We start from the raw sequence: 26,608 nt of genomic DNA, 5'->3' as shown, positions 1-26,608 counted from the left end.
ATGTTGTGCCAGGTTCTGTGTGATACATTGGAAATACAACAATGAATACATTGGAACAAAAGATAAGATATAACTTTAAATTTTAATAAATTGATGGCTTTTATAAAAACAAACTTTCCCAGAAACAGGTGGTGGGACAATTTTTTAAATGGTAATTTCACTTCATCTTAATATGGTAATGAGTGTGTACTTTGACTGACTTCACATCCAGGAACATATTCAGTCAGTAGATATATGCTTCTGCTCCAAGATAAAAAAAAAAAAACAATAGGCCATTCTTTGCAGAACAGTTTTAGGAACAAAGACCTAGATTGATTTATACTGTAGTTATGAAGAAAGCTGTCCCTGATGTCAGAAACACACTCCCTTGTTTACAAGTATTAGGTCATGATTCCCTCATGAAACACACTCTTTGAAATATGTTTACAAGTTTTTATAACTTGACAATTAGTCTAATAAAATCAACAGAATGAGGTCACTTTTGAGGCAAAGCAGATCCTCTCTGTCCCAAGCAGGCATCCTCTTTATTTCTTCTAAGACTAAATTATTCATATTGGAGGGAAGAATAAAAGGAAGATTGTAAGAATATGCTCACTTGTACAGTTTTTCTGTTATTGATGTTGAATTTCATTGAATTTGAATAAGGAAACAAGATTTGTGCTCTTAAGATTTTTTTTTGTGAATGACAATTCTGAGTTTTTATGAAAAGTATGCAAATAGTAGGCATAAGACTACATATAAATATCAGTTGAATCTAAAATAATAATAATAATTCTTCTCAAACTCTCTCTACCCTTATCTATCTTTCTTCTATAAATATCTATTTTTTAAAACTGAACTATGCCTCTTCTATGACTGTAGATTTAATATTTCCCTATATGAGAATGGGTTTTTTGCACTTAATTTGAATGTACACAAAAACACTTGTGACAACAGAAGGATTAGTAGGGAGACATTACTGATAGATCAATAAGAAGTCACTAACAAGTCCAAGGTAGTTATATACTCTATGAACTTAGGGTTCTGGCCATAGTAAGGACAGTTCTGTGGCCATTTGTTTAGAGGTTGGTGGTCTGTGTAGAAGATACCTTTTCATTTAAAATAACTGTAATGATTGGGGGCGTTAACTGATAATTAATTACATTTAAAAGAATGTAAATTCTCTATTTTCATTTTTTCTTTCACTTTGCCTTGTCTTATGTATTTGTGTGTGGCACACATTCTCCTGAAGATTAAATCACACAGGGCAATTATGGAATTAAGAATCTGTCTACATTAAGTAGTACGGACATCTGACCTTCTGGCTGAATGCTAAAGCAATATGCATAAAACTTAAAGGTTTTATGTGTACTTAGTTCAAATCATTGCTTTTTAAACAGTTACTCGGTGAAGTGACCGGTGAAATGAATACATGTAGTGATGATCTAAAAAGGCCAGGTATAAAAAAGAAAAAGATAGCAAGGCTGACATTCTGGAATGAAGATGGTAGATTCAGATCTGGTGGTGAGGGATAGTGTTTGACAAGGAGAAGGTTCACAGCAGACCTTGTGGCAACAGATGGTCTCCGAGCAGATGTGGCAGGAGCAGGTCTCAATACAGAGGCCACAGTCCTGATCAAAACCAGTAGAACCAACCACAAGACTAACCTTCCATGGTGTCAGAGGGTAGAGATTCTGGATGGGTTTCCTAGAGAGTGAGATTCGCCAGTAGAAATCTTCTCTCTCCACTCCCAAAAGCAGTCATTGTTCCACATGTCCAGGTTAATTTTCATGTTGTTGTTACTTATTTTATTCAGAGAGAAATGAACAGATATTCTGATTATGAAATGCAGTGCTATTCTAGGTGTTTAAAGTGGGTACTTGTGCTATTTTTACTTAATCATGTCTTTATCCTTAAAAACATCATTTGTTTTCCTTGATGTTTCAGAATCATTTCATTAATTTCTTCTTATACCTTTCAGTGTGTAGTTTTCACTCTGACTATTCTTCCAGTCATTCTCCCTCCAACCATTTAACTTCCTGTTTTGGTATGAGACATGGAGTCATAGCTCCTTCTATTTGGACAATACTTAAAATAGATGCAAATGTGGGTATACATCTATACCCACAAAATCAGGCCTCAATGTATCATAGCAAAATAGCTGGTGGCAAAATCATCATTACTCAGTTCTGCATATAGAAAAGTTAAGAAATGTAGCAAGGTAAAGCCAGGATGATGGATCAACAAATGAGATGCCTGATGTGCCGTGCTTGCAGCCTACATTTGTATTTAACACCAAGTGGAAGTGCTGCGACACCAGAGGAGTATCCAGTGTTGTAATGTCTCTCTCTCCGTGTGTGTGTTTCAACCTGACAGAAAAAGTTGGCTGAGAAGTAGTGAAATTACACATGGAAGAGGCACGAGCTCCATATATATGGAATGTAACTGGGTTTAGATCACATGACTTAAGGTGGGAGTAGCACACAGGATATATATGTAAGAGTTCCCAGGTTTGATTCCTGGCACTACCAGCTGAGCAGTGCTTTGGTTGAAAACAAAATAATAAAAAAATTGAATTAAATTATAGGGGTTCAACTTTAATTTGTTCAAAATTAATCGTTCTGCCACTTTTGCAAACCAACTTCCCCAAATCTCCAGTCCTATTGTTATTGCTGTTAGGCCAAGCTGTCAAGAGAGTAAACCTTCATTTCTCCTTTAATTACTAATTATGTGTCCCCACTCTGTGCCAGACTGATCTCGGTATAAAGACACAGAAACAAACAAACAAAATGCCCTCCTCCATCCTTTTTCTGCTTTACTGCATTCTGTCTCAGTGAACATTTGCTGATGATGTTATTATTTGTCAGCCTGTGAATAAGGAGTTGATTTTGCCTTGCTGTCAACAGTCAGATGCTCTGCAACATGAATCATCCCCCCAGATAAATAAAAGTAGACTGTATCTGGAGTTCAGATTATTGTCAATGAAATAAATGGCATCTTTCTTTCCAAAATCACCAAACACTTACTATATTCTGATTTGCTCTTTTTGATTCAATAATGGATTAATTTCCCCCTTTTTCCTGCATTTATTACCATTTTAATGGTAATAGATTTATTGCTATTTGTATTTTTTAAATTCAAAACAAAATATTTTAGTTATCAAACTAAAGTGTCTTGAAACCTTTCTCTTGTTTTATTTTTATATTCATTATTGGATGAAGACAGAGAAATGCCTGAAGACCTGCTTCACCACTTGTAGAACTTTCCCCAGGCAGGTCCTTGAGCCGAGGTCCTTGAGCACTGTAATGAGCACTGTCATGTGTGTGTGCGCTGAACCACGTGCACCACCACCTGACCCAAATTGAACCCTTTCTCTGGACTTCTAAATACAAATATTGTATCCTGAGAGAGTAGATCTGTTATCATGTTTTTTAATATATTTGCTCCTTGACCTATAAAATACTATATTAATTATTGTCAGTCAGTTCCCTGTTGCATGAGTATTAAATCAGATTTTTTTTACTCTTAGTAGCAATGTGTCTTTGAATTTTGTATGACACAGATGAAAATCATGCTAGACTATGGTTATAATTCAAAATGTATCAACTATAACTTGAATCATCATCTTTATTTCATCAACCTGTCAATCACACATATCTCTTATCCAGATTGGATTGAACTAACAGGGGACCAGTTGATTCACTCTGAGTTAAAAACGATGACTCAGATAATGATGCTGTTGTAAATGATGTCCAATTAAAGTTACAGTGGCCGTCAGGCAGCAGTACCCTCCACACACACTTCCCCCATCTTTTATACCTGATGCAGAACTGTCTCCTCCACCCCTGAGCTGGGCTTCAGAGCTCACAATCTCCAGGTTGCCTAAACAAGGGAAGGAGGAAGAGCGTCTGAGGGTCTCTGCTGGAGGATTAGCAAGCACTGCAAAGAGTTGTCCTAAAGAATACAAAACCACTGGCCACAGGTGTTCATAGATAACAAATTATAAAAAGAATTTTTGTACTAAATAGTTGTATTCATGTTCTTTTGAAGAGAAGACCTAACCATTTCTCACAATGCTATTGGCATGGATTGCCTCTTCCATTTCTGAAAATAATTTCTTATCAATTTAAAGAACAATTCTTGTGCAAGGACCCAAGTTCAAGCCCCAGCTCCCCTTCTGCACGGGGAAGCTTCATGAGTGGGGAAGTGTGGGACTATGTGTAAGCTTAAGGTTTGCAAGTGTCTTACCTTTCTCTCTCCTTCTCTATTTTCCCTCCCCTGTCAATTTCTCTCTGTTCTTCCAAATAAAATAAAAGGAGGGGGTGGAAATGCTACCTATGACTATGGATTTACAGTGCCTCTCTCTCTTTCTATGTATCTATATCCTGTTCTTGAGATAATTTTGTACTAGTTAATATAATGCCTACCTATCCTTATCCATGAATTAAATAATGTTAAGTATATGATTCTTTAAATCATTAATTTCCAATGGTAAAAGTTGTTACAAACAAATACATTGATTGCATCTTTCTTTGTTTTTTTAAATTTCTTCATTGGGGGATTAATGATTTGTAGTCAACAGTAAAACACAATAGTTTGTACATGTATAGTATTTCCACATAACAATACAACCCTCACTAGCTCCTTAACTGCTCCCTTCCCCTTTGCCCTGAGGTGCTCATGACTCACGTATTAGAGAGGAGCCTGCCTATTCATGGTGTTTAATCTTGACCTGTTTATTACTGGGAAGTTACCGTACAGATCTGTTTGTTTGCCTGTTGTTTTTGTGTCTTATGGGTTTTCCTCTGTAGGTGACTCTTTGTTTTTCTCTTGCAGCCTTCAAAATCCTTTCTTTATTCTGACTCCTGTTCATTCTAAATATGATGTGTCATAGTGTTTTTAAGTCTGGGTTAATTCTGTTTGGGACCCTCTGAGATTCTTGAACCTTTATGCTTTTTTATGTTGTGTAGACTAGGAAAATTCTCAGCTATTATGTCCTATAGAATGGTTTCTTCCCCTCCCTTTTTTTCTTCCTCTGGTAAGCCTATAATGCATATATTACTTCTTTTGAGGTCATCCCATATGTCTCTGTTGTTGTTTTCAGTGTCTCTTTATCTCTTTTTGAGATCTCTTACTTCTTTCTTAGTTTTCTCTAATTCATCCTCAATCTTGCTAATTCTGTTTTCTGCTTAATTTATTCTTTTTTAAAAAATTTATTTATAAAAAGGAAACATAGACAAAACCATAGGATAAAAGAGCTACAACTCCACACATTTCCCACCACCAGAACTCCATATCCCATCCCATGCCCTGATAGCTTTCCTATTCTTTATCCCTCTAGGAGTGTGGACCCAGGGTCATTATGGGATGCAGAAGGTGGAAGGTCTGGCTTCTGCTTCTCTGCTGGACATGGACATCGACAGGTTGACCCATACTCCCAGCCTGTCTCTCTCTTTCCCTAGTAGGGCGGGGCACTGGGGAAGAGGATCTCCAGTACACATTGGTGTGGTTGTCTGTTCAGGGAAGTATGGTTGGCATCATGCTAGCATCTGGAACCTGGTGGCTGAAAAGAGAGTTAAGATATAAAGCCAAACAAGTTGTTGACTAATCATGAACTTAAAGGCTAGAATAATGCAGATGAAGAGATGAGGATTCTCCATTTTGTAGATAGCTAGTAGGCCTATTTTAGTTATATTCCAAAGGGCCAGTTCAGCTTCTCTGACATCTGTCAGAGCTAAGCCAGGCAGAAGTCCTTGGCCCTGTGAGTTTCAAAGAAAATATCCTCTTTGTATTCTATGGCTTCTGAGGCAATTATTCAATGTGTCTCCCAATTCACCTGGAGAACAATGTGGAAAGGCTCCCACTATATAAGTCCACTTCCAGACAACTAGGAGTGTATGTCTTCTCCTGAGTTGCTCCATCAATTCTCTGCTCCCTGATGTCAGCACAGGGTCTCCCCACTGCTGCTCTAGTCTTCAAGGGACAGTAGCATTGGAGACTCATAGTTGCATTTGATGTGTCTTAGGGGATCTTCCCCTCCCTGCAGCAGTTTTTTGTTGAGAAAACTCAGACTGGAGGTGGTGCCTCAACTGGTAAACTACCAGACTTTTACCAGTCACTCCCAAGTAGATATGGGCTTTAGCCCCAGGAATCTCTCTTTTGGCCCCTCTCTGTCCACGAGCCACTTGTGTTTGCTCTCACGTGTGACTTACTGAGTTCCCAAAGTAGTCCTAGTCTTACCTTGTTGAGTTCTCAGGTGATCTTATTTGCTATTCCTGGTTGATCATGGAGAGGAGAGAAACACAGATGCTGCTACTCTGTAGCCCCAACTCTAATGTTAATTTCTAACTGAACTGAGATATAGAGATCCAGTTATGTGTCTAGATCCTATATGTAATTTCTGTACATGTTGATAGTTTATCAACTTAATTTATTGGAAATTTAGCAAATAAAGTCATAATGTCTATGGGTGGTATTCATTTATGTATTTCACAGCAGCCTTTTAACTTATATTTTTCTTTTAATACTCCATTGGTGGTCCTACTGTACAATGTTGAATAAAGTGGTACAGTGAATATCTTTTGAGTATTCTCTATAAAGAAGAGAATAGTCAATATTTCTCAATTAACTAGGAAAACTTCTTTCTTTTTGTAGATAGTCTGCACCAGAAAAGTCAGTCTTAAGAAAAAATTAAATTTGCCTTTTGCTATAACCTGGATGGAAGTTAAGGGCATTGTGCAGAGTGACACAATCCACAAAGGAAACAAATATCACATGGTTTGGATCTTATATGGGAATTAAGAGACAAAGCTAGTGCTTGAAGACAGGGTCATATATGTATAAACCCTTGGCATGTGTTGAATATCTGAAATCATTTAGGGTAGAGGGGCAAGTGTTTTAGGAGGGTGGGGGATTTGATACTTCAATGACTGGTAAAGTGTGCTAAAACATTTGGAAAATATTAAAACTATACAACTTAGGGGGTCGGGCGGTGGCACAGTGGGTTAAGCGCTGTGGCGCAAAGTGCAAGGACCAGCATAAAGATTCCAGTTCAAGCCCCCGGCACCCCACCTGCAGGGGAGTCGCTTCACAGGTGGTGAAGCAGGTCTGTAGGTGTCTATCTTTCTCTCCCCCTCTCTGTCTTCCCCTCCTCTCTCCATTTCTCTCTGTCCTATCTAACAATGAACAACATCAACAATGGCAATAATAATAACCACAACGAGGCTACAACAACAAGGGCAACAAAAGGGGGAAAAAATGGCCTCCAGGAGCGGTGGATTCATGGTGCAGGCACCGAGCCCAGCAATAACCTTGGAGGGAAAAAAAAAAAAAACTATACAACTTAGGAACAACAGTTTTGTAAACATTTTCCCAAATGCTAACAGCCCCATTAGACCTTGATAAGTCTCTGTATATTGATGTTTCTTCCCTAATATTGCTCAGTATAGATTCAGGAAATAAAAAAGGCAATAATTACTATAACACATTCATAGAGGTAAAAATCATTTCTATGAGATTATTCTTAAAATGTTAGTGATTATCTTTTAGCATAAGAAAAATATGAGGATTTGCTATCCTAAGTTACTCAGAGGGATAAACTAGAGATGTTGACATCAGAGACAAATTCATTCTTTAAAAAATTTTTATATCTATTTTCATCTGACAGGATAAAGAGAAATTGGGAAGGAAGAAGATATATAGAGGAGAGACAAAAGGAACTGCAAATTTACTCCATGCTTTGAGAAGCATCCCCCCTCACTCAGGTGAGGAACAGGACATTGAGCCTGGGTACTTGCGCTTGGTGATATGTGCAATTAACTGGGTGTGCCACTGCACAACCCCAAAGACAAAGACATTATTAATTTCATAATAAGATACACAAATCTGGGTGCTCATGCTCTATTAACTAGACAACATGGTTGATTCTTTGTGTTTTTTTGTTCATGTTTTCTGAGGCAGAAGATGAAAAAATATTCATAGCATATTGACTTAAAGCATTAGTTGGAAATGGTTTTGAAAATGGCAAGTGGATAGATACCAAGAAGTTAGCACAAGCTGGGCTTAGGTAAGGAGAACAATAGGTGGTCCTACATAGGTGGTCTGAGAGCAGGGTGGAAAGCAGCTCAGTTGGAACTAGCAGGACACACAGCCTTGGGATAGGCACCCAAAAAGGCAGCCAAAGGTAAGGTGGGAGCAGGTTCTATAACACTGCACAGGTGTACTCCAAATATACTGGCAAAAATGTTTGCAGCAGTAATTGGGGAACATCAAGGCTAGCAGCAGGGCTGGCAGCAGCTACTCACACAGATAGGTATACAGCAGGTGGTTTGACAGCAAGTTGATGGGCAGCAAGTCTGAGGGCAGGGCTGACAGTAATAGGAAAGGCAACAGCAAGGCTGGCAACAGCTGGTTGCACAGGATGGTTTGCAGCAGGTGGTTCTACGGCAAGTAGTTTGACAGCAAGTTAGGAGGCAGCAAGGCTAAGAACAGGGTTAGCAACAGCATGAGGGGCAGTAGCAAGGCTGACAACAAGGTTGGCAACAGCTGGTCACACAGGTTGGTTTGCAGCAAGAGGTTCTGCAGCAGGTGGTCTGACAACAAGTTGGGGGGAGCAAGTCTGGCAACAGGGATGGCTGCAGCAGGAAGGGCGACAGCAAGGCTGGCAGCAGCTGGTCACACAGCTTGGTTTGGACAGGTGGTCCTGCAACAGGTGGTCTGACAGCAAGTTGGGAGACTGCAAGGCTGGCAGCAGAAGGAAGGGCGACAGCAAGACTGACAAAAACTGGACCCACAACAGCTGGGCTGGCAGCAAGGGGAGCAGCAAGATTGGCACATGGTGTCAGAGGTGGTGGTGGGTGGATGGTGTGTGGACTCTGTTCACAGGTGAGTTTCCCAGATGTTGATGACTTCTGCTCTTCCAGGGCTTTAAAACACAAGACCCCCAAGTGTAGACCAATAAGCAGGAGTTTCCTTATTGTGGATTGGACTGTTTTCCATAGTCACTCAGAATTGTAAATAAGGAAGTTGTTCTCTAAATGTAATGAATCTTCAGAAACAAGTGATTGATGTGTTTTTAAATTGAAACTAAATCATAGAAATTTTTTTTTCAAACTTACAGAAGTCACAGCATCAGCACTGCTCCTGCTTTGATCAATGTGTGGTCATGTGATGCATGGTTCCTGGTGGCCTCATGAGATCAGAATATGTTTCTCCTCAACTTTGTTTCTTTTGAATAAGAAGTAATCTATGGGATAGTGATTCTGTGTACACAGAGTGAACTGAACTTATGCTGTTTGACTGTTGACATAAGTCCAAATCAAGTGCTGTAGGTGCCTCTTACTGTAGCTGCCTAAACTATTAGTCCCAAGTGTATCCAAGTCGCATGGAGGAGAATATTGGCCTTAAACCCATCCAATGACAAATAGAACTAAAAACAATGGGCAGAAGCATAAGTAGTGTTCTATAAATATATATGTTATATATATTTATATATACATATATATACATACATACATACATACATATCAGAGCTGTCTCCCAGCTTGCTCTCAGGCCACCTATATAGGACCACCTATTGTTCTTACCTATGCCCATTTGTGCCAGGCCACTTGCTGTCAGACCACTTGCTGCAAACCAACCTGTGTGACCAGCTGTTGGCAACCCTGCTGCCAGCCTTGCTGCCACTCCTCTTGCTGCTGCCACATTCAGTCTGGATTTTTGTTTGTTTGTTTGTTTGTTTTATCCAATATGCAGTACTCTCTGATGCATAGCGATGTAGAAGCATGTATGAGAGAAACACGCTCTGACTCATTTAGTTTCACCTCACCCAATTTCAAACATATACTATCAGTGTTTGAGAGATTGCACCTGATGCTGAACTATTTGAGGTGGTGCTCGAGTACATAGCCCTACAGTCCATACGAACAATCATTGTAATTTCAGTTGTAATTCAGAGGTGTAAAATTTCCCTGGACAACCGAGCATGCGTTGTATGATTTTCACTGTCTCGATCAACTTTTTAACGAATGTATTTGGAAAAATCCCCGATCGAGTGAAGTCTCGAAAGTCGAAGCATGAAATGGCAAGGGATGACTGTGTTTGAAAGAGTAGGACAGCCTGGTTGCTTGCATTTTAAATATTTACTCTACATTCAGGGCTCTCAGTCTCTGATTACTGGCCATTTTACATATTTATTTGTTTGCATAATTGTTACACAAAAAGGCTTTCAAGCCTGAGGCCCCAAAGGTGCAAGGTTTAATCTCTAGCACCATTATAATCCACAGCTTAACAGTGCTCCAGTGCTGTAAATTGATAAATATTTTTATTTGTAAAAAAAAAAAAAAAGCTATTTCAAATAGTTACATCTATTCCACTATTTTCCTTTTTTCAATTTATTTTTTATTTAAGAAAGGATAAATTAACAAAATCATAGTATAGGAGGGGTACAACTCCACACAATTCCCACCACCCAATATCTATATGCCATCCCCTCCCCTGATAGCTTTCCCATTCTCTATCCCTTTGGGTCATGGACCCAGGGTCATTGTGGGTTGCAGAAGGTGGAAGGTCTGACTTCTGTAACTGCTTCTCCAATGAACATGGACGTTGACTGGCCGATCCATACTCCCAGTCTGCCTCTCTCTTTCCCTAGATAGGGTGGGTCCCTGGAGAAGCAGAGCTCCAGGATACATTGGTGGGGTCTTTAGTCTAGGGGCGTCTGGCCGGCTTCCTGATGGCATATGGAACCTGGTGGTGTTCCAGTAGATGTTGTCAGAGCTCAAGCCACTAGCAGCTTCTCAGTCCGTCATCTTCCGGAATCCACCCACTATTTTCTTAATGTAGAAATTAACTCCACTCGCTCCCAATTTTGCCTCATCTCCACAAACAGCTAATCACGCTATTGCCTGGTAACCTTTTAGGTTGCTGTTTATTGTTGTTGTCGTATTGCTGTCATTGTTTTTAGATAGGACAGAGAGAAATGAAGAGAGGAGAGGAAGAAAGAGAAGGGTGAAACAGACACCTGTGACTTGCTTCACAGCCTGTGAAGCGACTCCCCTACAGGTAGGGAGCCGGAGTCTAGAAGTGGGATCCTTATGCTGGTCCTTGCACTTTGCGCCTACTGCACTTAACCCGACTCCTCTAATAATTTATTTTTATGCAACTATATATTCCATAGTTTAAATTTGTAACTGAATCAGAGTATAGAAAGCCAGACATTATGTATGTAGATGCCATATGCAAACTCCTTATATTCTATCACTTAATCCACATATCTTACTTGACAATTTACAAGCACAACCATGTTCTGTGTGTGTCTGTGTGTGTGTCTCTCTGTCTGTCTGTGTGTGTCTGTGTGTGTGTGTATGTGTGTGTGTGTGTTCATGCGTGTCTGTGTATGATGCTATGTTTATTTTATGGGAGCCTCTTTTTTCAGTTTTTTTATATTCTGCTGCTGGCTACCACTGTATAATGTTAACTAGAGTGATGCAGTGGCTATCTTTGTGTATTCTCTATAAAGAACAGAATACTTGGCTATTCACAGTTAATAGGAAACTTTCTGTTTTTCTGTAGGTAATTGTTTTCAGAAAACTCAACTTTAAGAAAGATGTAGTCCTGCCTGTTGTAAAACCTGGATGGAAGTGAAGAAGATACCCTTCAGGTCAGTGAATAAGCTGAGTGCCTGTATATAGGGTGAAATATATTTAAACCTTTGGCATGTGTTGAAGATCTCAGGTTGCTATGGGTGGAGGGGAGAAGAGTCTAATGGAGGAGATGATACTCCAGTAGCTGGTAAATTGTACTAACACATATTTGGGAGAAGTGTTAAACTGTTCACAGATTTGTAAACATTACCCAGACTAGCCCCATTTGACCTTGATATGTCCCCTTATATTTACGTTTCTCCCATCCCCTGATATTAATCAGTATGTACTTGAGAAGCAACCACACTCATCAGTTAAAAAAAAACAAAAACTTCACAAGCATCCTATACTGAAACTATGTCAGCAGTATTTCAAGGAGAACATTATATCCAAGTTGCTTCGTTTATTATCTGCAATGAATAGAGCAACATTGTCTACAGCAAATTTATGAATTACAAAAAAAACCCACATTTCTATGAGAATATTATATTAGTCTGAAAAATATAAAGGTTGTCTTTTATGTCTGAAATTCTATGAAGATTTACTATTCTGAGTTTATTAGAGAGATAAGTGCATATCGTAACGTAGGAACAAACACAGTTATTTTTTTAATTTTGAATTAGTAATTTAATAATAATTGACAAGACTGTAAGATAACAGGGCTATGATTCCATAGAGGTCCCACCACAAGAGTTCCATGACCATCCCCTCCACTGGACACACTTCCCTATTCTTTGTCCCTCTGGGAGTATGGATCAAAATTCTTTATGGGTGTAGAAGGTAGAAAGTTTGGCTTTCTACCAAAAGTCTTTAATTTCTGTAATTGCTTCTCTGTTGGACATGGCCATTGACAGGTGGATCCATACCCCCAACTTGCTTTTATCTTTCCCTAGTGGAGTAGAACTCTGAAGAGGTGAGACTTCAGGACACATTGGTGAGGTCTTCAGCACAGCACAGTCAGGGTGGAATCACAGTAACATCTGCAACTTCATGACTGCAAGGCAGTAAGATATAAAGCAGGACAAATTGTTTAATAAACAGGAACCCAAAGGTATGAATAGAGAAGATGGAATCCTGGGTTGTCAAGAGCAAAGAAGCTAGGAATTCTATTCTTGTATGTTCCAAATGGCCCAGGACTTTAGTAATTTCTGCCTGAGCCTGCTGATAGCTAACATGCAGGTGGACTAAAAGTATTATTGGGAAGAGAGTGTCAGAGTTGAGTATACAACCAGAAAGCTGGATTAGGACAGAGAGTACCTCTCAAACATCGAGCTGTGAATGCCCATGTTCACTGGGGAAGCAATTACCTAAGCCAGACCGTCCACTTTTTGCATCCCATAATGACCCTGGGTCCATACTCCCAGAGGGATAAAGAGTAGGAAAGCTATCAGGGGAGGAGAGGGGATAGAGAGATCTGGTGATGGGAATTGTGTGGAGCTGTACCCCTCTATGTCCTATGGTTTTCGTCAGTGTTTCCTCTTTATAAATAAAATTTTTTTAAAGCAAAGTATAAATTACCATTAACTGTTTGCCCTCTCAATCTGACCTAGGGCGCATGTATATTCATATTTAGCACAGAAGGCTTTGTGACCTCTGAGTCTCTGTCAGTCTGAGCTCACAGTCCATGGACATATCTTAATTCCATGTCAAGGGCATGAAGCTGGGTCCTCATGCATAGTTAGCCAGACAATACGTTTATGTTTGTGTGCTTTTCATCCACATTTAATAGGGCAGAGGGTGACAAGAAATTTTCAGCATTGCTTGGAAATGAACGTGTACTAGTAAAGTCAGGTAAATGATAAAGCATTTTTAATTCCATGACAGAGTTCATGAAGCTGAGTCTTCATATTTCATTACCAGACACAGACAAGGTTGATGTTTTCTGATTTTGGTTTTATTTGTTCACAGATATTCCAAAAGCATGGGGACTCAAAACATTCATAGTCTCTTGAATTTTTTTTAGCTGTGTTTGTACTAGTTCAATGATAAACGATGATTTTTGAAAATGACAAGTGGCTAAGAATTAAGCAGTTGACAAAAGCTGGGCATAGGTAAGGAGAGTAACAGCTGGTGGGTCCTACATAGGTGGTCTGAGGGCAGGCTGCAAGGCAGCTCAGTTGGTACTAGCTGGACACAGCTCTGGGATAGACACCCAAACAGGAAGCCACAGGTGAGGTGGGTGCAGGTTCTGTAGCACTGCATAGGATGTACTTCAAACATGCTGTCAGCAGGGCTGTCAGCAGCAGGAAGGGCAACAGCAGGGCTGGCAGCAGCTGCTCACACAGGTTGGTTTGCAGCAGGTGGTTCTACAGCAGGTAGTTTGACAGCAAGTTGGGGGACAGCAAGGCTGGCAGCAGCAGTACGGCTGGCAACAGCAGGACGGCTGGCAGCAGGGTTGGCAGCAGCTGGTCACACAGGTTGGTTTGCAGCAGGTGGTCCTACAGCAGGTAGTTTGACAGCAAGTTGGAGGACAGCAAGGCTGGCAGCAGCTGGTCACACAGGTTGGTTTGCAACAGGTGGTCCTGCAGCAGGTGGTCTGACAGCAAGTTGGGGGACAGCAAGTCTGGCAGCAGGGCTGGATGCAGCAGGAAGGGCGACAGCAAGGCTGGCAGCAGCTGGTCACACAGGTTGGTTTGCAGCAGGTGGTCCTGCAGCAGGTGGTCTGACAGCAAGTTGGGCAACAGCAAGGCTGGCAGCAGCTGGACCCACAACAGCTGGGCTGGCAGCAAGGGGAGCAGCAAGATTGGCACATGGTGTCAGAGGTGGTGGTGGGTGGATGGTGTGTGGACTCTGTTCACAGGTGAGTTTCCCAGATGTTGATGACTTCTGCTCTTCCAGGGCTTTTATACATAAGACCCCCAAGTGTTGACCAATAAGCAGGAGTTTCCTTATTGTGGATTGGACTGTTTTCCATAGTCACTCAGAATTGTAAATAAGGAAGTTGTTCTCTAAATGTAATGAATCTTCAGAAACAAGTGATTGATGTGTTTTTAAATTGAAACTAAATCATAGAAACTTTTTTTTTCAAACATACAGAAGTCACAGCATCAGCACTGCTCCTGCTTTGATCAATGTGTGGTCATGTGATGCATGGTTCCTGGTGGCCTCATGAGATCAGAATATGTTTCTCCTCAACTTTGTTTCTTTCGAATAAGAAGTAATCTATGGGATAGTGATTCTGTGTACACAGAGTGAACTGAACTTATGCTGTTTGACTGTTGACATAAGTCCAAATCAAGTGCTGCAGGTGCCTCTTACTGTAGCTGCCTAAACTATTAGTCCCAAGTGTATCCAAGTCACATGGAGGAGAATATTGGCCTTAAACCCATCCAATGACAAAAAGAACTAAAAACAATGGGCAGAAGCATAAGTAGTGTTCTGTAAATATATATAAGTTTTATACATATACATATACATACATACATATATATACATAGATAGATAGATAGATAGATAGATAGATAGATAGATATCTGAGCTGCCTCCCAGCTTGCTCACAGGCCACCTATATAGGACCACCTATTGTTCTTACCTATGCCCATTTGTGCCAGGCCACTTGCTGTCAGACCACTTGCTGCAAACCAACCTGTGTGGCCAGCTGTTGGCAACCCTGTTGCCAGCCTTGCTGCCACTCCTCTTGCTGCTGCCACATAATTTTCAGTCTGGATTTTTGTTTGTTTGTTTGTTTGTTTTATCCAATATGCAGTACTTTCTGATGCATAGCGATGTAGAAGCATGTATGAGAGAAACACGCTATGACTCATTTAGTTTCACCTCACCCAATTTCAAACATATACTATCAGTGTTCAAGAGATTGCACCTGATGCTGAACTATTTGAGGTGGTGCTCGAGTACATAGCCCTACAGTCCATACGTACAAACATTGTAATTTCAGTTGTAATTCAGAGGTGTAAAATTTCCCTAGACAACCAAGCATGCGTTGTATGATTTTCACTGTCTCGATCAACTTTTTAATGAATGTATTTGGAAAAATCCCCGATCGAGTGAAGTCTCGAAAGTCGAAGCATGAAATGGCAAGGGATGACTGTGTTTGAAAGAGTAGGACAGCCTGGTTGCTTGCATTTTAAATATTTACTCTACATTCAGGGCTCTCAGTCTCTGATTACTGGCCATTTTACATATTTATTTGTTTGCATAATTGTTACACAAAAAGGCTTTCAAGCCTGAGGCCCCAAAGGTGCAAGGTTTAATCTCTAGCACCTTTACAAACCATAGCTTAACAGTGCTCCAGTGCTGTAAATAGATAAAAAATATTTTTATTTGTTATGAAAAAAGCTATTTCAAATGGTTACATCTATTCCACTATTTTCCTTTTTTCAATTTATTTTTTATTTAAGAAAGGATAAATTAACAAAACCATAGGATAGGAGGGGTACTACTCCACACAATTCCCACCTCCCAATCTCCATATGCCATCTCCTCCACTGATAGCTTTCCCATTCTCTATCCTTCTGGGTCATGGACCCAGGGTCATTGTGGGTTGCAGAAGGTGGAAGGTCTGGCTTCTGTAACTGCTTCCCCACTGAACATGGACATTGACTGGCCTATCCATACTCCCAGTCTGCCTCTCTCTTTCCCTAGATAGGGTGGGTCCCTGGGGAAGCAGAGCTCCAGGATACATTGGTGGGGTCTTTTGTCTAGGGGCGTCTGGCCGGCATCCTGATGGCATATGGAACCTGGCGGTGTTCCAGTAGATGTTGTCAGAGCTCAAGCCACTAGCAGCTTCTCAGTCCGTCATCTTCCGGAATCCACCCACTATTTTCTTAATGTAGAAATTAACACCACTCGCTCAAATTTTGCCTCATCTCCACAAATAACTAATCACGCTATTGCCTGGTAACCTTTTAGGTCAGCTTTGACATTTCTCTTTGGCCTTTTTCTCTTTTTCTTGTTGGTTTCTCTTCTACCACAGCACAGCTGAGCTTTGGCTTGTGTTGGTGGAAGGGTAGAGTCTGGAAGCCATGAGCCACAGGCATGAAAGTCTTTTTCATGACTATTATTCTCTCTCCCCTGCTGTATTCTTCTTCTCTTGCTCCTGCTCCTGTTCCTCCTCTTCCTCTCCTCCCTCCTTCTCTTCTCTTCTTTTTTTTTTTTTCAGATAGAGACAGAGAGAACAGAAAATATAAGAGGCATAGCGCCAAAGCTTCCTTCAGTGTTGTGGAGACCAGTCTGGAATCTGGGTTATGTACATGACACAGCAGCACACTATCCAGGATATTTCCCTGACTGCTTTGTATTTTTGTAAAATATGAAATTGGTTTTATCTAGATAATGAATATAAGATTCTTTACTATGATTATTATTTCTCTTACACATGTCATGTAATCTTTCACCGAAAGAATTTTATGCACATTACTTTTAGTGTTCCTTTGATCACTTATAGATTGTTTATAGCTTAAAGTTATTTTTGAATGTTTATTAATTTATTTCAATTTTTTATGTTGAGTCTAGAAGGAGAGAGAAACAAAAACAACTGAAGCCCTGCTCTATGATTTGTAAAGCTTCCCCCTGTAGAAGGAGACCAGGGGCTTAAATCTGGGTCCATGGGCTTAATAATGTCTATGCTCAACCAGCCGTACTGCTGTCTCCCCCTAAAATTATTCAAGCTTGTATTGTTATGAAGAGGTTTGTACAGATCATTTGGTAATATATATATAATCATTTCTTTAGAGAAACATTAGGAAAAGACTTTTTCATCGGTTGATCAAGATTTTTTTCTGTTCTTTGGAGATCTGTCAACCTTAGCTTATTCCCCCCCCCCCCAATGTTGGTATGCTTCTACTTCTGCTTCTGGGATCTAGTTCTGCTTCTGTTACAGTGCTTGACATTGTGGTCTATTTACATGGTCTTTTCTGTTACGTTGCTTTGGTCTCACTCCCCTGCCTCCAGGAGATTTGGTTTAGCCCTTGCTAGTTTTGTGCTTCTCCCTTCTCCCTGCCCCCTACCCTAAGGACTTCCTGAGTTCCTGACTTGCCACCAGGGCAGAAAGATGGAGGAGCACATTGTGTGGTGACTAGGTTGTTTGCCTGCTCGTGAAGAAAGATTGAACTGTGTTCTCAGCTCAGCCACGAGTTTCTGGTCATCTGTTTCCCACCCGTGAAGCCAGCCCGGAGAAAACAACACCCCAAATTATTATTTTTTATTTTTTACATTCATTTTTTAATTTTCCCTTTTGTTGTCCTTGCTGTTTATTGTTGTTGTCGTTATTGCTGTCGTTTTTAGATAGGACAGAGAGAAATGAAGAGAGGAGAGGAAGAAAGAGGGGGGTGAAACAGACACCTGTGACTTGCTTCACGGCCTGTGAAGCGACTCCCCTGCAGGTAGGGAGCCGGGGTCTAGAAGTGGGATCCTTATGCTGCTCCTTGCACTTTGCGCCAACTGCACTTAACCCGACTCCCCAAATAATTTATTTTTATGCAACTATATATTCCATAGTTTAAATTTCTAACTGAATCAGAGTATAGAAAGCCAGACATTATGTATGTAGATGCCATATGCAAACTCCTTATATTCTATCACTTTATCCATATATCTTAATTGACAATTTACAAGCACAACCATGGTCTGTATGTATGTGTGTGTGTGTGTGTGTGTCTGTCTGTCTGTGTGTGTCTGTGTGTGTGTGTATGTGTGTGTGTATGCATGCGTGTTTGTGTTGATGCTATGTTTATTTTATGGGAGCCTCTTTTTTCAGCTTTTTTATATTCTGCTGCTGGCTACCACTGTATAATGTTAACTAGAGTGATGCAGTGGCTATCTTTGTGTATTCTCTATAAAGAACAGAATACTTGGCTATTCACAGTTAATAGGAAACTTTCTGTTTTTCTGTAGGTAGTTGTTTTCAGAAAACTCAACTTTAAGAAAGATGTAGTCCTGCCTGTTGTAAAACCTGGATGGAAGTGAAGAAGATACCCTTCAGGTCAATGAATAAGCTGAGTGCTTGTATATAGGGTGAAATATATTTAAACCTTTGGCATGTGTTGGAGATCTCAGGTTGCTATGAGTGGAGGGGAGACGAGTCTAATGGAGGAGATGATACTCCGGTAGCTGGTAAATTGTACTAACACATATTTGGGAGAAGTGTTAAACTGTTCACAGATTTGTAAACATTACCCAGACTAGCCCCATTTGACCTTGATATGTCCCCTTATATTTACGTTTCTCCCATCCCCTGATATTAATCAGTATGTACTTGAGAAGCAACCACACTCATCAGTTAAAAAAAAACAAAAACTTCACAAGCATCCTATACTGAAACTATGTCAGCAGTATTTCAAGGAGAACATTATATCCAAGTTGCTTCGTTTATTATCTGCAATGAATAGAGCAACATTGTCTACAGCAAATTTATGAATTACAAAAAACCCCACATTTCTATGAGAATATTATATTAGTCTGAAAAATATAAAGGTTGTCTTTTATGTCTGAAATTCTATGAAGATTTACTATTCTGAGTTTATTAGAGAGATAAGTGCATATCGTAACGTAGGAACAAACACAGTTATTTTTTTAATTTTGAATTAGTAATTTAATAATAATTGACAAGACTGTAAGATAACAGGGCTATGATTCCATAGAGGTCCCACCACAAGAGTTCCATGACCATCCCCTCCACTGGACACACTTCCCTATTCTTTGTCCCTCTGGGAGTATGGATCAAAATTCTTTATGGGTGTAGAAGGTAGAAAGTTTGGCTTTCTACCAAAAGTCTTTAATTTCTGTAATTGCTTCTCTGTTGGACATGGCCATTGACAGGTGGATCCATACCCCCAACTTGCTTTTATCTTTCCCTAGTGGAGTAGGACTCTGAAGAGGTGAGACTTCAGGACACATTGGTGAGGTCTTCAGCACAGCACAGTCAGGGTGGAATCACAGTAACATCTGCAACTTCATGACTGCAAGGCAGTAAGATATAAAGCAGGACAAATTGTTTAATAAACAGGAACCCAAAGGTATGAATAGAGAAGATGGAATCCTGGGTTGTCAAGAGCAAAGAAGCTAGGAATTCTATTCTTGTATGTTCCAAATGGCCCAGGACTTTAGTAATTTCTGCCTGAGCCTGCTGATAGCTAACATGCAGGTGGACTAAAAGTATTATTGGGAAGAGAGTGTCAGAGTTGAGTATACAACCAGAAAGCTGGATTAGGACAGAGAGTACCTCTCAAACATCGAGCTGTGAATGCCCATGTTCACTGGGGAAGCAATTACCTAAGCCAGACCGTCCACTTTTTGCATCCCATAATGACCCTGGGTCCATACTCCCAGAGGGATAAAGAGTAGGAAAGCTATCAGGGGAGGAGAGGGGATAGAGAGATCTGGTGATGGGAATTGTGTGGAGCTGTACCCCTCTATGTCCTATGGTTTTCGTCAGTGTTTCCTCTTTATAAATAAAATTTTTTTAAAGCAAAGTATAAATTACCATTAACTGTTTGCCCTCTCAATCTGACCTAGGGCGCATGTATATTCATATTTAGCACAGAAGGCTTTGTGACCTCTGAGTCTCTGTCAGTCTGAGCTCATAGTCCATGGACATATCTTAATTCCATGTCAAGGGCATGAAGCTGGGTCCTCATGCATTGTTAGCCAGACAATACGTTTGTTTGTGTGCTTTTCATCCACATTTAATAAGGCAGAGGGTGACAAGAAATTTTCAGCATTGCTTGGAAATGAACGTGTACTAGTAAAGTCAGGTAAATGATAAAGCATTTTTAATTCCATGACAGAGTTCATGAAGCTGAGTCTTCATATTTCATTACCAGACACAGACAAGGTTGATGTTTTCTGATTTTGGTTTTATTTGTTCACATATATTCCGAAAGCATGGGGACACAAAACATTCATAGTCTCTTGAATTTTTTTTAGCTGTGTTTGTACTAGTTCAATGATAAAGGTTGATTTTGAAAATGACAAGTGGCTGAGAATCAAGCAGTTGACAAAAGCTGGGCATAGGTAAGGAGAGTAACAGCTGGTGGGTCCTACATAGGTGGTCTGAGGGCAGGCTGCAAGGCAGCTCAGTTGGTACTAGCTGGACACACAGCTCTGGGATAGACACCCAAACAGGAAGCCACAGGTGAGGTGGGTGCAGGTTCTGTAGCACTGCATAGGATGTACTTCAAACATGCTGTCAGCAGGGCTGTCAGCAGCAGGAAGGGCAACAGCAGGGCTGGCAGCAGCTGCTCACACAGGTTGGTTTGCAGCAGGTGGTTCTACAGCAGGTAGTTTGACAGCAAGTTGGGGGACAGCAAGGCTGGCAGCAGCAGGACGGCTGGCAGCAGCAGGACGGCTGGCAGCAGGGCTGGCAGCAGCTGCTCACACAGGTTGGTTTGCAGCAGGTGGTCCTACAGCAAGTAGTTTGACAGCAAGTTGGAGGACAGCAAGGCTGGCAGCAGCTGGTCACACAGGTTGGTTTGCAACAGGTGGTCCTGCAGCAGGTGGTCTGACAGCAAGTTGGGGGACAGCAAGTCTGGCAGCAGGGCTGGCTGCAGCAGGAAGGGCGACAGCAAGGCTGGCAGCAGCTGGTCACACAGGTTGGTTTGCAGCAGGTAGTCCTGCAGCAGGTGGTCTGACAGCAAGTTGGGCAACAGCAAGGCTGGCAGCAGCTGGACCCACAACAGCTGGGCTGGCAGCAAGGGGAGCAGCAAGATTGGCACATGGTGTCAGAGGTGGTGGTGGGTGGATGGTGTGTGGACTCTTTCACAGGTGAGTTTCCCAGATGTTGATGACTTCTGCCCTTCCAGGGCTTTTATACACAAGACCCCCAAGTGTAGACCAATAAGCAGGAGTTTCCTTATTGTGGATTGGACTGTTTTCCATAGTCACTCAGAATTGTAAATAAGGAAGTTGTTCTCTAAATGTAATGAATATTCAGAAATAAGTGATTGATGTGTTTTTAAATTAAACTAAATCATAGAAACTTTTTTTTTCAAACATACAGAAGTCACAGCATCAGCACTGCTCCTGCTTTGATCAATGTGTGGTCATGTGATGCATGGTTCCTGGTGGCCTCATGAGATCAGAATATGTTTCTCCTCAACTTTGTTTCTTTCGAATAAGAAGTAATCTATGGGATAGTGATTCTGTGTACACAGAGTGAACTGAACTTATGCTGTTTGACTGTTGACATAAGTCCAAATCAAGTGCTGCAGGTGCCTCTTACTGGAGCTGCCTAAACTATTAGTTCCAAGTGTATCCAAGTCGCATGGAGGAGAATATTGGCTTTAAAACCATCCAATGACAAATAGAACTAAAAACTATGGGCAGAAGCATAAGTAGTGTTCTGTAAATATATATAAATTTTATACATATACATACATATATATATATATATACACCTACATACATACATACATACATACATACATACATACATACATACATATCTGAGCTGCCTCGCAGCATGCTCTCAGGCCACCTATATAGGACTACCTATTGTTCTTACCTATGCCCATTTGTGCCAGGCCACTTGCTGTCAGACCACTTGCTGCAAACTAACCTGTGTGACCAGCTGTTGGCAACCCTGCTGCCAGCCTTGCTGCCACTCCTCTTGCTGCTGCCACATCATTTTCATTCTGGATTTTTGTTTGTTTGTTTGTTTGTTTGTTTTATCCAATATGCAGTACTCTCTGATGCATAGTGATGGAGAAGCATGTATGAGAGAAACACGCTCTGACTCGTTTAGTTTCACCTCACCCAATTTCAAACATATACTATCAGTGTTCGAGAGATTGCACCTGATGCTGAACTATTTGAGGTGGTGCTCGAGTACATAGCCCTACAGTCCATACGAACAATCATTGTAATTTCAGTTGTAATTCAGAGGTGTAAAATTTCCCTGGACAACCGAGCATGCGTTGTATGATTTTCACTGTCTCGATCAACTTTTTAATGAATGTATTTGGAAAAATCCCCGATCGAGTGAAGTCTCAAAAGTCGAAGCATGAAATGACAAGGGATGACTGTGTTTGAAAGAGTAGGACAGCCTGGTTGCTTGCATTTTAAATATTTACTCTACATTCAGGGCTCTCAGTCTCTGATTACTGGCCATTTTACATATTTATTTGTTTGCATAATTGTTACACAAAAAGGCTTTCAAGCCTGAGGCCCCAAAGGTGCATGGTTTAATCTCTAGCACCATTATAATCCACAGCTTAACAGTACTCCAGTGCTGTAAATAGATAAATATTTTTATTTGTAAAAAAAAAAAAAGCTATTTCAAATAGTTACATCTATTCCACTATTTTCCTTTTTTCAATTTATTTTTTATTTAAGAAAGGATAAATTAACAAAACCATAGGATAGGAGGGGTACTACTCCACACAATTCCCACCTCCCAATCTCCATATGCCATCTCCTCCACTGATAGCTTTCCCATTCTCTATCCTTCTGGGTCATGGACCCAGGGTCATTGTTGGTTGCAGAAGGCTGAAGGTCTGGCTTCTGTAACTGGTTCCCCACTGAACATGGACATTGACTGGCTGATCCATACTCCCAGTCTGCCTCTCTCTTTCCCTAGATAGGGTGGGTCCCTGGGGAAGCAGAGCTCCAGGATACATTGGTGGGGTCTTTTGTCTAGGGGCGTCTGGCCGGCATCCTGATGGCATATGGAACCTGGTGGTTTTCCAGTAGATGTTGTCAGTGCTCAAGCCACTAGCAGCTTCTCAGTCCGTCATCTTGCGGAATCCACCCACTATTTTCTTAATGTAGAAATTAACTCCACTCGCTCCAAATTTGCCTCATCTCCACAAACAGCTAATCATGCTATTGCCTGGTAACCTTTTAGGTCAGCTTTGACTTTTCTCTTTGGCCTTTTTCTTTTTTTCTTGTTGGTTTCTTTTCTACCACAGCACAGCTGAGCTTTGGCTTGTGTTGGTGGAAGGGTAGAATCTGGAAGCCATGAGCCACAGGCATGAAAGTCTTTTTCATGACTATTATTCTCTCTCCCCTGCTGTATTCTTCTTCTCTTGCTCCTGCTCCTGTTCCTCCTCTTCCTCTCCTCCCTCCTTCTCTTCTCTTCTTTTTTTTTTTCTTTCAGATAGAGACAGAGAGAACATAAAATAAAAGAGGCATAGTGCCAAAGCTTCCTTCAGTGTTGTGGAGACCAGTCTGGAATCTGGGTTATGTACATGACACAGCAGCACACTATCCAGGATCTTTCCTTGACTGCTTTGTATTTTTGTAAAATATGAAATTGGTTTCATTTAGATAATGAATATAAGATTCTTTACTATGATTATTATTTCTCTTGCACATGTCATGTAATCTTTCACCGAGAGAATTTTATGCACATTACTTTTAGTGTTCCTTTGATCACTTATAGATTGTTTATAGCTTAAAGTTATTTTTGAATGTTTATTAATTTATTTCAATTTTTTATGTTGAGTCTAGAAGGAGAGAGAAACAAAAACACCTGAAGCCCTGCTCTATGATTTGTAAAGCTTCCCCCTGTAGAAGGAGACCAGGGGCTTAAATCTGGGTCCATGGGCTTAATAATGTCTATGCTCAACCAGCCGTACTGCTGTCTGCCCCTAAAATTATTCATGCTTGTATTGTTATGAAGAGGTTTGTACAGATCATTTGGTAATATATATAATCATTTCTTTAGATAAACATTAGGAAAAGACTTTTTCATCAGTTGATCAAGATTTTTTTCTGTTCTTTGGAGATCTGTCAACCTTAGCTTATTCCCCCCCACCCCCAATGTTGGTATGCTTCTAGTTCTGCTTCTGGGATCTAGTTCTGCTTCTGTTACAGTGCTTGACATTGTGGTCTATTTACATGGTCTTTTCTGTTACTTTGCTTTGGTCTCATTCCTCCGCCTCCAGGAGATTTGGTTTAGCCCTTGCTAGTTTTGTGCTTCTCCCTTCTCCCTGCCCCCTACCCTAAGGACTTCCTGAGTTGCTGACTCTGCCACCATGGCAGAAAGATGGAGGAGCACATTGTGTGGTGACTAGGTTGTTTGCCTGCTCGTGAAGAAAGATTGAACTGTGTTCTCAGCTCAGCCACGAGTTTCTGGTCATCTGTTTCCCGCCCGTGAAGTCAGCCCGGAGAAAACAACACCCCAAATTATTATTTTTTATTTTTTTACATTCATTTTTTAATTTTCCCTTTTGTTGTCCTTGCTGTTTATTGTTGTTGTCATTATTGCTGTCATTGTTTTTAGATAGGACAGAGAGAAATGAAGAGAGGAGAGGAAGAAAGAGGGGGGTGAAACAGACACCTGTGACTTGCTTCACAGCCTGTGAAGCGACTCCCCTGCAGGTAGCGAGCCGGGGTCTAGAAGTGGGATCCTTATGCTGCTCCTTGCACTTTGCGCCAACTGCACTTAACCCGACTCCCCAAATAATTTATTTTTATACAACTATATATTCCATAGTTTAAATTTCTAACTGAATCAGAGTATAGAAAGCCAGACATTATGTATGTAGATGCCATATGCAAACTCCTTATATTCTATCACTTTATCCATATATCTTAATTGACAATTTACAAGCACAACCATGGTCTGTGTGTATGTGTGTGTGTGTGTGTGCATGCGTGTCTGTGTATGATGCTATGTTTTTTTTTTTTATGGGAGCCTCTTTTTTCAGCTTTTTTATATTCTGCTGGTGGCTACCACTATATAATGTTAACTAGAGTGATGCAGTGGCTATCTTTGTGTATTCTCTATAAAGAACAGAATACTTGGCTATTCACAGTTAATAGGAAACTTTCTGTTTTTCTGTAGGTAGTTGTTTTCAGAAAACTCAACTTTAAGAAAGATGTAGTCCTGCCTGTTGTAAAACCTGTATGGAAGTGAAGAAGATACCCTTCAGGTCAGTGAATAAGCTGAGTGCCTGTATATAGGGTGAAATATATTTAAACCTTTGGCCTGTGTTGAAGATCTCAGGTTGCTATCGGTGGAGGGGAGAAGAGTCTAATGGAGGAGATGATACTCCGGCAGCAGGTAAATTGTACTAACACATATTTGGGAGAAGTGTTAAACTGTTCACAGATTTGTAAACATTACCCAGACTAGCCCCATTTGACCTTGATATGTCCCCTTATATTTACGTTTCTCCCATCCCCTGATATTAATCAGTATGTACTTGAGAAGCAACCACACTCATCAGTTAAAAAAAAAACAAAAACTTCACAAGCATCCTATACTGAAACTATGTCAGCAGTATTTCAAGGAGAACATTATATCCAAGTTGCTTCGTTTATTATCTGCAATGAATAGAGCAACATTGTCTACAGCAAATTTATGAATTACAAAAAAAACCCACATTTCTATGAGAATATTATATTAGTCTGAAAAATATAACGGTTGTCTTTAATGTCTGAAATTCTATGAAGATTTACTATTCTGAGTTTATTAGAGAGATAAGTGCATATCGTAACGTATGGAACAAACACAGTTATTTTTTTAATTTTGAATTAGTAATTTAATAATAATTGACAAGACTGTAAGATAACAGGGCTATGATTCCATACAGGTCCCACCACAAGAGTTCCATGACCATCTCCTCCACTGGACACACTTCCCTATTCTTTGTCCCTCTGGGAGTATGGATCAAAATTCTTTATGGGTGTAGAAGGTAGAAAGTTTGGCTTTCTACCAAAAGTCTTTAATTTCTGTAATTGCTTCTCTGTTGGACATGGCCATTGGCAGGTGGATCCATACCCCCAACTTGCTTTTATCTTTCCCTAGTGGAGTAGGACTCTGAAGAGGTGAGACTTCAGGACACATTGGTGAGGTCTTCAGCACAGCACAGTCAGGGTGGAATCACAGTAACATCTGCAACTTCATGACTACAAGGCAGTAAGATATAAAGCAGGACAAATTGTTTAATAAACAGGAACCCAAAGGTATGAATAGAGAAGATGGAATCCTGGGTTGTCAAGAGCAAAGAAGCTAGGAATTCTATTCTTGTATGTTCCAAATGGCCCAGGACTTTAGTAATTTCTGCCTGAGCCTGCTGATAGCT

At 40.5% G+C, this 26,608-nt stretch overlaps 3 protein-coding genes and 1 pseudogene across 3 annotated transcripts in view; all 4 read right to left on the bottom strand.

Moving 5' to 3' along the window:
• LOC103120624 (keratin-associated protein 4-7) overlaps positions 1-1,662 on the bottom strand; it is a 54,884-nt gene extending 53,222 nt beyond the window's left edge. The window contains exon 1 of the mRNA XM_060203532.1: positions 1,654-1,662. The gene's annotated coding sequence lies outside the window, so the exon portion shown is untranslated. The remainder of the gene's footprint in view (positions 1-1,653) is intronic.
• Positions 1,663-3,588: 1,926 nt separating this feature from the next.
• On the bottom strand, positions 3,589-8,814 carry LOC132542118 (keratin-associated protein 9-1-like; annotated as a pseudogene).
• Positions 8,815-13,319: 4,505 nt separating this feature from the next.
• On the bottom strand, positions 13,320-14,426 carry LOC132541937 (keratin-associated protein 9-1-like). Its single transcript, XM_060203531.1, has one exon. It carries the CDS (start codon positions 14,371-14,373, stop codon positions 13,858-13,860), a length of 516 nt encoding a protein of 171 aa, XP_060059514.1. The 5' UTR covers positions 14,374-14,426; the 3' UTR covers positions 13,320-13,857.
• Positions 14,427-20,417: 5,991 nt separating this feature from the next.
• On the bottom strand, positions 20,418-21,312 carry LOC132541936 (keratin-associated protein 9-1-like). The gene has a single exon (XM_060203530.1). It carries the CDS (start codon positions 21,292-21,294, stop codon positions 20,779-20,781), a length of 516 nt encoding a protein of 171 aa, XP_060059513.1. The 5' UTR covers positions 21,295-21,312; the 3' UTR covers positions 20,418-20,778.
• Positions 21,313-26,608: the final 5,296 nt, after the last annotated feature.

This window comes from Erinaceus europaeus, chromosome 12 (assembly GCF_950295315.1).
Source record: "Erinaceus europaeus chromosome 12, mEriEur2.1, whole genome shotgun sequence".
In the NCBI taxonomy this organism is placed as follows: domain Eukaryota; kingdom Metazoa; phylum Chordata; class Mammalia; order Eulipotyphla; family Erinaceidae; genus Erinaceus; species Erinaceus europaeus.
The sequence above is the reverse complement of the archived record's forward strand: the minus strand, read 5'-3'. Positions and strand labels throughout refer to the sequence as shown.

What these genes read in the sequence shown, in the direction of transcription:
- LOC132541937 (XM_060203531.1), bottom strand. Translation starts at nt 14,373, where the DNA reads ATGTGCCAATCTTGCTGCTCCCCTTGCTGCCAGCCCAGCTGTTGTGGG.
- LOC132541936 (XM_060203530.1), bottom strand. Translation starts at nt 21,294, where the DNA reads ATGTGCCAATCTTGCTGCTCCCCTTGCTGCCAGCCCAGCTGTTGTGGG.